The sequence below is a fragment of the Rousettus aegyptiacus genome, unplaced genomic scaffold (genome assembly GCF_014176215.1).
Source record: "Rousettus aegyptiacus isolate mRouAeg1 unplaced genomic scaffold, mRouAeg1.p scaffold_m13_p_13, whole genome shotgun sequence".
Classification (NCBI taxonomy): Eukaryota; Metazoa; Chordata; class Mammalia; order Chiroptera; family Pteropodidae; genus Rousettus; species Rousettus aegyptiacus.
In genome coordinates this window covers 18,823,106-18,835,479 of record NW_023416288.1, presented here as the reverse complement: position 1 = coordinate 18,835,479, position 12,374 = coordinate 18,823,106, and the positions used below count along the sequence as shown (strand labels likewise).

At 39.5% G+C, this 12,374-nt stretch overlaps 1 protein-coding gene across 16 annotated transcripts in view; it reads right to left on the bottom strand.

Moving 5' to 3' along the window:
• The window catches only part of PPP1R9A (protein phosphatase 1 regulatory subunit 9A), a 258,086-nt gene extending 246,052 nt beyond the window's left edge, over positions 1-12,034 (bottom strand). For 15 of the 16 annotated variants that reach the window (XM_036230364.1, XM_036230363.1, XM_016160841.2 and 12 more), the window contains exons 1-2: positions 11,943-12,034; positions 8,154-9,778 (exon numbers count right to left, since the gene is read on the bottom strand). In XM_036230364.1, the coding sequence (XP_036086257.1) occupies positions 8,154-9,548 (1,395 nt within the window). In that variant the 5' untranslated portion in view covers positions 9,549-9,778; positions 11,943-12,034. Of the gene's footprint in view, positions 1-8,153; positions 9,779-11,048; positions 11,255-11,942 lie in introns of those variants that run through there. The other variant, XM_036230362.1, reaches the window with a different exon arrangement.
• Positions 12,035-12,374: the final 340 nt, after the last annotated feature.

Sequence of the window (12,374 nt, the reverse complement as noted above, 5' to 3'; positions counted from 1 at the left end):
GGTCATGACTCACTAACCTTTTTGGCCCTCACCAGCCATTTTGTGTCCCAATCCGGTCATTGTATTCCAGCTGGTACAGAAAATAATTTGGAAGATGAGCATCCCTGGAATATATCTCATAATCTGACTTAAAAAAGAGAGAAGCCTAACATGTGTGTGAACCATTTCATTTAAAACCACTTTCCTCATACATAAACATATAAGGAATGAATTTAACTCTACAAACTTTTTTGAAATCCCTCTGAAATAAATTAAATAGGCAAAGAACAAAACTTTCCTCCTCCTGAAATATTAAATTTCCAGATACCTTTATACTCTGCCTATTTCATTGCCCTTTTTGTAAGGACAGGTGCATAAGAAAGCAAGAGCAAATAGGCTGAAAAATTAGAAATTGTGCAAAAAAATTATCAATATCTCAATCATGTTGAACTATGCTGCAAAGCTATTTCTAGAACAAAAGTGAGTGAAGCAATTAATATGTCAGCAACTGTATTACAAAACATTTCTTTCTTTATTCTTAGGTTCCTCAGCAAGGTGTTTTAATATATAGTTCAAGAGATACTTTCTAAATTCATTATGCTCTAAAGAGCCTCTATAAAAATGTTCTCCATTGAATTTAACATTTTAATCATTTTAAGTTTTTATAATAATCAATAGCATGAATAACATTCTCAAGGGCAATGTAATATAAATTAATTTTGATATTTCAACAAAAGATAGCCAAAATTTTCCCTTTGAAATTATAGCACAAATATTTATGATAATGTTACTTTATAAATATATTTAAGAGATAAAGAATCACAAGATGTCGAAGCCGAAAAAGGGTCTTAGTGATAAATTACAAGTGACATAGCCTCGATTACAAATAAGAAAACCAAGGCCTCATGAGGCAGATTTGTCCAAGTTTACAAAATATCAAGTAACTCTTGGTGTTACTTTCATCACCAATTAAAAATACTTAATAGTAATAATATATAATATGCTTTAGTAGATGACATGCGATAAACTAAACACCTGCCCCAAAGCACTCATCTCAGAGATGGTTATAGTACAGATAATAACAAGTATGGCATATGAAATCTACATTGAAATGTTAAAGGATGAGGAGAATTTTAAAACAAAGAGTGAAGTTCGTCTATGAACAATTCCAATCAACATAAAAAAATCACGAAAGCAACAGCATAAGGGCAGTAGGCTGGAAATAAGCATCAGATAATTAGGAAAGGATAAGGGTCCATTCATTCTATAAAAGACCAACGTAAAGATGAAAACCAGCATTAGCACTATTTGTGCCTCCTAAGATATATTCTGCTGAAGTGAACATTTAAGCGTCATCAATAGCAATTTCCAATTACATGAACTGAGATACAGTATCCCAAGTAAGGAAATTATTCCAACCATCCTCTTTGCTACATACACTATTCTTCCTCAGTTTATAAATACATATGCTTATCCTTTCCTGGATCCTGTTGTCTCCTCAGCTTTTTGTCTTCTTTCTCTCCCTGAAGTTCATGAAAGGGAAGGCAGTATTTGGTGCTCTCACAAATTGTCACCCAATCTTTACACCATGTCACCATCCAGAAAATTCTTTTGCCCTTGCTCTCTACACTTTCCTATAGTCTGCCATCCTCACAGTATCTCAAATTTTAACATATCTCAAGACAGACTCATTGTGTCTCCTACATTCCTTTTAAAAAGCATGCCCCTGATTTCATTCATATGAAATGTCCAGAAAAGGTGAATCCATAGACAGAAAGTAGATTACTGTTTGCCAAAGGATGCTGGAAGAAGGGGAATTGGGAGTGACTGCTAACAGGCACAGGGTTTCTTTCTATGGTGAGGGAAATGTTCTAGAATTAGATAATAGTGACAGCTGCACAACATTGTGAATCTACTAAGAACCGGTGAATTGTACACTTTAAAATGGTGAATTTTATGTTATTTGAATTTTACAATAAAAAATGCAAATTAAAAATAAATGAAAATAAGTACGTGCATGTGTGTGCACTCACACGCACAGCATGTCCCTCCTTCTAACTTTCCTTTCACCTTGCAAAATAACAAATACCCCACAGTGGAATTATTCAGGCTGAAGCTGAACCATCATCTGTCAGCAATCTGCTATTGAAAGGCTAACTGAAGTGAGTGGGAAATTACACTAGATTACCTTTAAGTATTTTTCATCTTTAAGTTGTTATGTGACAAACCGAAATGAAGAGATTAGAACCAGAGAAAAATTTTTAAAGTGACCAGGAATAAAAATTATAAAGCATCACTTGAAAAGTTTTCTTCCTATTTAAAATGAGAACTGTAGAATATAAGGAAGCAAAAAAACAAAAGTGAAATAGATCCAAAGAGGTAAAGCATAGAAAATTATTTTAAAAGTATTAAGTTAGATAACAGCACACAAAAAAAATACTTGGAGTTTAATATAGCTATGTTTGTTTTGTCTACACAGAATTTATCCTATATCTAATTGTATTTTTCTACAGAAATTCCGAAACCTCTTTCTTCCTCAATGGTGAAGAAAATGTTAGAGAAAAACAAATGCAGATGAGATTTAAATCAAATTACTGCTGAGGGGGCATGTAACTGAGTTAATAAGGTCAACAATATCTGGATAACATAATAAAGTTATTTTCCCTCAAATTCAGCCTCTTACCTTCTTAGTCCATTAACCTAGCAACTAGTGTCCTTTGTGATAAAGTTTAGAGGAGAAGACAAAATATTATGGATGATACAAAAAGCGAGAAATTTTAAATCTACTAAAATAAATGCCAGCAAATGTCTATATTATTTTGACGTACAGAAGAATTCCTTACTACATGCTGAATGACCAACGTTCAGTGAAAACAAAAAGGTATTAGTATACATACTCGATATTATAAAAGGAGTTCATTCAATGAATACTCATTATTCGATTTTACACAGCACATTAAAATATTTGACATATTTACATGGTTATGAACTAACTATGTAGCTTACAAACATCCAATTTTAAAAGGAAGTCCAATTTAAATGTTAAAACATCAAAGTTATCCAAATAAAAGTAAGTTCAATAAGATGACAATCCTTATACTCTCTCTAGAAGTTTATTAATTTAGGCTTCCAAAAAAATGAGAGGAATGGAATTTCTGAGTCTATCAAGAACTTCTTCCTCCTATCTTTTTATAATTATACACTTAGACCACACTAAGAGTCTAGGATAGGATTTTTAATGACCCAAACTCCTTATGAATTTAGGAATCATAATCCAAGTTGGGATCCCAAAACAGAGAGCTCATGCCTTTCAAAAGTTTACACCTGTTTTGTTTTCAAAGCATGTTATTCCACACGACCAGGTATAGTAGACCCATCTGGAAAGCAGATTTCTTAAATGAGCTACCCCAACATTTTGGGACCAGCCCTTTCAGAAGCCAAGAGAATGTACTTCAAAATCATATTCCAAAGAGTAGTCTGTTGACCAGAAGCACCAGCACCGACTTAAGAGCTTGTTAGAAACGCAAACTCTCACCCCAGACATACTGTTTTGTAAGTTTGCTGTATTATTTGGGAATCATTAAGAATGTTAAATTCTGTTATAAGGGTTGAGAAATTTATAAGAGGTGATAAATTTTGATTATCTCAAGTTATTAGCTTATGAAGGAGGCAACATTCAGAGGCTCAATTAAGTATACATAATGAGAGCTTGTAGGAAGAAGGCAAAATTCGTGCCATGTGTTAAAAATGAGTAAGTTAGTAAACTGTAAGACATTCCGAAATAGAAAATATAATGGAACAAACAAGAGGTTTACTTGTAGATAGAAAGGGATGGAAAGATAAAGTTATTATCATGCCATCTCTGGACTGACAGCTACATCTTCTGCATCTCTGCCACCCATCGAGGACACTCAGTATGGTCCTATTCTGTACCCAAAGGTGCTCTATCCAAGAAATGCAAATAAAACCCATGGCTCAGTGGCAACCAAACTGACAAAGCTACGGCTGTATCTAAGTGTACTTGTCCCCACTCTCTTCAATACAAGCAAGTATGTATCGTTAGCCCAGGGCATCACTAGTCTGTGAAGTGCTTGCTCAAATACCAACTATAGTCCTCATAACCACACCATCCTTGGGGAAGGCTGATGTGAAAGAAGGGCTGGATATATGAATACTGCGTACCCAGCGTTCAGGTAGCATGGTCCTTCCAAATTTGTTCACACTGGGTTTTAACTTTCTTCTTGCTTCCCGCTGTGTGTTTTAGACTGATGTGATAAATCGTGTGATTCAAGCATTTTAATTTGGTTGATGAGCCTGTCTATTCCAAAACCTCTGAAATAGCTGGTAGAGAGTACTTAGAGGCTGACCAAGGATGGTAATTGCCCATGAAAACACCTCCTGAATCAGAAATCCACATTTGAAAAGATCCCCAGGTGATTCATATGCATATTAAGTTTAAGAAGCACTGAGCAAAGACTGTTAAAAGCTCCGCAAAGACAGAAATTTGGATCTCAGAACTATGCTCTGAACACCATCCTGAATAAAAGGCCTCCTGTATCCCCTTACAACATAGAGCCCCAAATGAGGGAGAAAATACTAAGAGAACCATTTTCAACAACTGTCATGTAAGGTTTAGAGAAGCACTGCTGTCTTTGGCGATTCTCCTTTGAACCCTATTCTGTGAAGCTCTACACAGTTTGAGGAAACACTCAGAAAAGTATAGCACAATACACCTCAACATTAACCCTGTATTCTCCTTCTTGCTGGGAAGAAGAAAAATACCCTCCTTCAGATAGACTGTCTTTCAAGAACACCAATCCAAAGGACATAAGGCTACCAGAAACAGAGGAAGGGTTATGACTTCCTTAATAAGGCTGCAGTGACCTTGGAACAATCATCCAAGAACGCGATTGAGCAGAATAGCCTAAGAAGCATTCCTAATGGGCTCTATATACACTTCCCACCTACCAGCAGTTTCTGACTTGATCAGGATCAGTCATTATACGTACTTACTACATTTGCATCGTTCCTTATAATAAGGGCTCAATAAATTTTCTGAATTAACAGGAAAAATAATGAAAAATATCATCCTTTCCATCCTTGATTTAGACAAACTTAATTAACTCAATCCCTTGGTTTTCAGAAACTCCTGAGTGTGAAGGCATTACTCCACATCTCAAATTAGTATAGGTCATAACCCTCCTTCATCCCATATCTCAAGGTTGGATTTATATTTCTTATTATTAATCCCATTTTAGTTTTCCAGGACCTATGAAACATACATCTAATCATTAAGAAACAATCCGACAATTTCTAAAAGTCATACAACAATTATGTATAAGGAATACGCTACACAGGAAAGATAAGCTATTATTTTGATGTTTTTCTAAGTCCAGATTTAAGAGCAAGGGGAATGTCTATTTAAAATATCTACAGAAGAATTGAAATAGAAACTGAGCACATCATCACAGACACAAGATCATAAATAAGATCAAAACAAAAGGCTAAAGGTATTGAGAATATTTATCCTAGTGAAGAAAAGGATGAATATATAAAAAGTATGTAAAAGTTTTAAAGATCATTTCTGTAAGGAATATGCTCCCTAGTGCTTCTTATAGAGTGAGTGTGTTAAAATTTCAAAGAAAAAGATTTCAGTTGGAATTCATAACTTCACATTCCATAAATAAAGCTTTATAAAAAGAATAAAGAAACACATATGGAATGGTTGAGTGTATTCCCTTCCGAATGATCTACTGGCTCCTGTTCACTCCATGCATCTAGTACAGCCAAGGGCAGTTAACGTATTCATAGGACATAGAGACATAGACATTTCAGTACAAGTTTTCACACTGTGTTACATGGGTTTTAAATACCATGTGTTTAAGAACGGACTCTACAAGCTCACAGAAGAAAGAGGTAACCTTATAAATTTTTGTCTCCTGCAGCTAACATCATGAAAACAGACACATGATAAGCCTTCAATGAATACTTACTGAATTTAGTAAAGTATATGACTCTCTGAGGCAAAAATCTTAATTGGAGGTTAAACACTAAGATCACCACCACCACCCAGTAGAAAAGTAGCTCTCAAAATTTCCAAGTGAATCCACTTACATGTTAAACAATGGGAACAACAAGAAAGTAATTGTCTTATTCATTACAAAAGGCAAAGAATGAATCTTCTGTTTGCAAACTTAATCCACTCCAACTAGTACTATTAACTGCCCACTAAAATGCCTCCGGGCATTATCTCTCTGTTTCACAATCTTTTGCTTGATCTATGTTCTTGATAAAATGTGTTAAACTAAAATGTATGTAATCAATGTCATTCTTTGTTACATGAAATACACAGCATCTTTATTGCATGAACATTAAACAGCAAAACACTAATTGTTATAAGCAATTGTAGAAAAAAATTACTTGAATTTCAAAATATCACACTCAAAAAGCTGGTCTGATCACATATGAACAGCCATATTTCAATAATAAATCCTTTAAAACCATTAACTGTGCAGTTATATTTTGGGTGGCACAGGACCCAAATAAAAGCTAGTACCCCAATTGGCTAAGTGGGTAGCATCCTACTTGATAAATTTTCATAAGCTGCCATCCCCCATTAGGAAGTCAGTCACTGGTTTTAACAAACTCCTTGAAGAGTTCATTTAAGTTATTCTTGCCTTGCTTGATGTGAAACAATTTAATCTAACTGCTTTCTTCCTAAGGGGAAGAAAGATGATGTTCCAAGGGGTGCACTTGTAAAGGGGACATAAACAATCAAATTTAGGAGCTCACTAAAGAGAGAGCCTGGAATTGGGGGGCCAGGGAGAGAATAACAAGGGAAGGTGCAAAGAAACTTAGCTTACTCAGAAACTAGAGTCACATCTCTAGTTATTTTAAACACAGTTGAACTTGACATGGCCATTTTGATTCAGAACTTTTGCCTTCCTCTAATGAAATGAAAGTTTGCCGGCTAACACCTGTAAAGAATTCATAGGTGATTACTTTATTTCAAAATAGTATTGTATCATTAAAGCAAGGTCAGATTTCTCTTTGCTATGTAAACTACATCTCCTACAGCCTTATATGGCAGTGTCATAAGATAAAAATGACAATAGACAGTGATCTTAGCTTCTGAGGAGAAAATTTTAAGATACTATATCAAATTCCAAATAGATCCACAAATATGTTATATACACAGTGTGTAAGCTACACAATTCTGCCACTGCAACCCTCCAGGTTCCCCTAAGAGAGCACGTCGGAATCTTAGGACGGAGCTGGTGGGCAAGTGCACTTTGAAAAAACACTCCAGGAGATTCTGATACTCGACCAATCCCCTCCTACCCCTACTGCCATTACCAGCTAATAGTGCTTCACCACCCGCTGCTGATGTACTGTGCTATTCTTCTACACCAAATGTTAACTAAGTGAAGTCGTTAGAACAGAGCATCTGAATTCAGTTGGCATTTATCCAGACTCTAAGAGGTAAAAATAAATCCATGAATGGCAAGTCAATTTAACTTCCTTTTGGAAAATTTCATTTTAAAGCTACAGATTGAATTCTGAACTCAAAGCTATGTACAATCATAGCTTTCCAACTAAGGTATTTAAGGCCACTAATATATTTCCATGAATCAAACCTTCACTATCAAGTAACAGTACAAAAAAAAAAAGTTCCAACATTCCTCACAATCCACCTGCACGGAAGTGATAACTCAAGATTTTTTATGCAAGGAAATAAACAGTATTATTTCAAGGTTACCATAACTCTCCCATTGTACATTATACCTTATTTCCTAGTGTTCAGATTCAGAAAAATGTTGTTATTTTGGATACTCTTAGGTAAAAATAGTTTAAAAAGTCATTCTAGTTTGAACAAACACTTCTGGTTTTCAGTGTTTATATCATTCACTCTAGTCCATTGGAATGTATCTCACAATCCCCAAACTTCTTCAACTTTACTATTACTCAATACAGGTTTATGCAACTATAAAACACATTAGAAAATATGGTGTATATCTCTCAAACTCCAGACTTGTAAAATCACCTGATAACATGTATATATCAACAACTTTGAATTCCTTACAGTTGTCAAAATCTACTCTGCATACAGTTAGGCCCAATTACTAAGAAAACTTAGAGAAAACTTCAAAAACAAACTGAGAAAACATACTTACCTTAATAGGAGCACTACTAAACTTAATTTTCCTATTTACTGGGATATCTTCTTCTTCTGGCAATCCAACAATTTCCGAGTATTCCATGTCAGGCTGATAGTAACTGTTTTCATCACTATCTTCCTGCTCATCCTGTTCAGTGCCTGTCTCTCCCCAGTCTGAATTATACCTGGATCTCACCCGATATACATTATAGTCACTGTGCATGTAAACATGGGAACTCTCAAAATTATTTGAATCTTCAGGTACTTCCTTCCCACAACTGGATCCAGAAGCATCAGGAGAGGTAAAATCACCACCTGCAAGTTCTTTCTTCTGTTGCATTGCTGCCTCATTCCCAACCAAATTAGCTTTGGCATCTTCTAAAGGTTCATTTCGTGGTGAAAGGATGTCAGACTTTGGCATTGCCTTATCCTCAGCACAAGGTTCTTCAAGAATGTCTTTGTCGATTCTGTCAGGAGTCTCTTGGTTAGATGTGGAGTCCTCGGCTTCCTTGCTCTGCTGTATCTCTTCACTGGGCATCAAAGCTAGAGAGGCGCTTTTCGAAACCACTTCTGGTACTAGAGTTGTAATACTCTTCTGAGCATCCTCTGAATCATCACTGTGTTTGCTTGGAGAAGACCAAGAATTAGAATCCTTAAGGTGACCAAAGGTGTCAAGATTTGTAACAGTTACAGATGGTAAATTCAGGGGATAATGCCCAGTCACTGAGTATTCATTGCTTTCAGCCTTCTCAGAAAGGATGGCACTGGGGGAATCAGTGTTCTCAAATACTGCACTCAGTTGACTCACAGTTGGGGAGACAGCCTCTGTCCGGGAGCTAAGGCTATCCAAAGAATCAGTACTGCCTCTGTTGGACTTCGAACCACCCCATTCATCCTGAGGTTCGCTCCCTCCAGCTTTCTCTTTCTTTGGGGAATAACGGTTGTTTTGTCCTGATTCATGCACACTTCTCTCAAACAACTTCCGAGTTTCTGTGAACTTAGAATATGAAGGGCCATCGTACATTGTGTCAAATCTGCTTATTCTTTCTGAAACAGAGGACTCCAACTTCACAACTGAGCCATCTGTTTTCTCCAGAAATTCTTTGGGCTTCATTCTTCTCTGAGGAGATGAAGGTCTACCTTTCCCCCTTGTTTTGGCAATGACTGCAGCATTCTCATTGGGTTCCATACCCATTTGCATAAACAGATTTTTAATTCTGTTGACATTGGAGCCATATTTCCTCCCCCTGCTCTGCTGGGAGCCCTCACCTTCTTTTGTTTTTTGTTCCCCATCTGACTTGGGTTTGTCAAAGGTACTTTTCAGTGCCTGAAACTCAGTTCTATATGCATTCCTGTGAGGAGAGGCACTTCTGAGAGTGGTTCGTTCACCAGAAGACTCGGTTTTCAACATTTTTACTTCAGGGTGAAAAGCCAATGTTCATAATGATGAGGGAAAAAAAAAAAACAACAAAAAACAAACAAAAAAAAATACCTCTCTTCTCTAATCACCAGTATTTGGTCAAGAAAAAGTATCTCTCAAATGGCATACTGGGTCAGTGATCCTCCCAACAGGTGTATTAGGAAATTATTCAGTCAAGAGTTACACAAAATGGCTTTTTCAAAGCAAGACTAGAGGTTCATCTGTAATAGAAAAGAATGAATTTCTGAATTCATTTACTTATTTGAATTTAGATTTAGTCAACTAATACATACTTTTCTTTTCAAAGTAGCTCCAAACAGTGGAAAATTACTTATTGAAAGGGGAACTTCAAAGCCAAGGAGTTAACAGTTATAACTCTGGTCTTTGGTAACACAAATGTTTCAAACACAATTTGGAGATATCACCAAAATTACACTTACACACATACAAGTTACACAATAAGTACACTTGAAAACAATACTTTAGACCAAGTTTTGGTTGCTTTTCTGAATGAGCTTAAAAGAAATCAGTGCATACAACTTTAAGATACCATCAAACGGTCCAGAAAAAAAAAAAAAAAAAAAAAAAAAGAGCTTCATTGGGGACTCTCTACATCAGGTACAACTCATTCTTTCTGTATAAGTGCAATTAAAAGTTTGGAATCTATGTTTACAAACTCCAAAACAAGCCTATAGAGGTTTATGTCCCTCTTTCTGGTCCAATACTCTCATTTACAGCATCCCCAAAGCAACACTAGTGCAATTTCTGACCAAGACAAGCCGAAAAAAGTTTCTAAATGTCAATAAGTTTCACTCCAAGTCCAGTTATATCAAATATTTGTAAGTTTACTAAGGGTAGATATTAATTGTAGCGTGGGATGTAGAATATCAAGGGAATAAATTCACGAGACTGACGATTAAAAAGCAAATGACCATGAAACTTATCATAGCCCTAATTTTTTTATTCCTACTTGCCTCTAACTTAACACAAGCTCAAAATGCAACGCCAGTGCTGGCTTGCTGTTCTCCTCCAGCCCACAGTTGGAGTTTATATCAATAGGCCAGCAATCAAATACGTCAAGATCTTCTGAGGAGCAGACAATGTACTTTTTACAGATTTGTTTTGTTTGGTTTTGGTTTTGGTTTTCCTTTTTAATATTAGGCCGAGCCACATCTCCCTTAAGCACAATCAATCAGCTGAGGAAGCACACACTTTCACTTAAATCGTCTCCGAACTCGGATCCTGGCCCAGCACGCATGCATGGCCCATGCAAACAAGAAAGGCTTCAGAGTGTAGTGCCTGGTTTTTTGTAAAGCATCGACAATCTCCTTCTGCCCTGACATTTGCTTAAGCCTTGTACACCCTCCCCTCCCCCCTTCTCCCCACTCCCTCCCCCGTCGATTCGAACCCAAGGGGGCGGGGGCGGGGGAGAAGGGGCCGCCGGGGATTCAAAACCTGCCCTCACAAAAGACAAACATAAATAACACCAACTTGAGAGGCGGCGGATTCCCAAGCCTGGTTCGGGACGCAATCCCTCGGCCCCGGGGCAGGGCCGGGAGAGCAGGTGACGCCAAGCGCTACGGTAGGAGGTCGCAGTCAAGCTTTGTGCCAAGAAGCACCTGAAGTCCTAACACATTGGCTGCGGCTCCCGGCGGCTGCCAGGCGGATCCCAGTGTGGCACGGGGAGAACCGAGCTCCTTGGCCACATTACAAAAAAAAAAAAAAAAAAAAAAAAAAAAAAAAAAAAAAAAAAAAATTACAGGGTAATAATCATAAATCCCTTTGTTTTTCCTCCCAATGTGCCAGGAAACAATAGATCCCACTGATAATGCCTCCGATCCTCAACCTATCGCTCCCAACCACAACCCACCCCCACCCCCAGCCTGCAACTCAGCCTTTGTACATCCCGATTTTTTCCCTCTCCATCTCCACCCTCCCCTACTCCTCGCCCCGCGCACAGCCTCCCCCTTACCCGAGCGGGAGCCGCCGGCGACGGGAGGGTCGGGCGGCCGCGGCTCCCACCCCCTCCTCCGAGGCGCCCCCGCCCCCCGGTGGCCGCGGCTCGGCTCGGCGCCGCTCGGTGCCCTCCACCCGCTGCTCACGGCGCAGCGCGCAGGGCGGCTGCGGCGGCCCCCACGCGCGCCCTGCCCGACGCGGGCGGCCCCGGGAGGCGCGCGGCGCTGCCCAACGCCACGGTCGGCGGGCGGCGGCCGGGCCGCGACGCGCTCGCACACTCCGGCCGGCCTGGGGCGCGGGTCCCGGCCGGGAAGGGGCTTCGCCCACGTGCGGCCACCCGCGCCGGGCCGTTTGGCCGGCTAGGGAGCCTGGGTGTAATGGGGGAGAGTCCGCGGGGGTGAGGAAGGCCTGGGGTAACAGGTGCCTCACCTCGGCTGATGGGATTAACTCTAGGGCCGCAGAGAGAGAGAGCCCGGCAGCAAAATCCCAGGAGAGGGAGAGAGAGGGAGCCTCTGGCGGCCAACCGAGGGCAAAAAGCACCGGCCCGAGGCAAGGCCGCCCCACCCCCTAGGCAGTGGGCAAGGGGCCTCTCGGGCCTGGGGCAAGCCTGCCCTTTGGGGGCCTGACTGCCTTTCTGCTTGGGTTTTGGTTCGGCAGGAATTGGGGTCTCGAGCTGCCGCACCGCTGGAGCCCCATAAAGTGTACAGTTAACTCCATGACCCCAGGGCATCTAAACCACCAGGCCATTCACCAGGCCTGGAGGCCTTCACCTAGGCCCAGATCCAGTGTGGCCTCCACCTAACACCCACCTTGACCTTAAGGCTCCACTGCTAAAAGGAAAGGGATAAGGAGGTCGTCAGA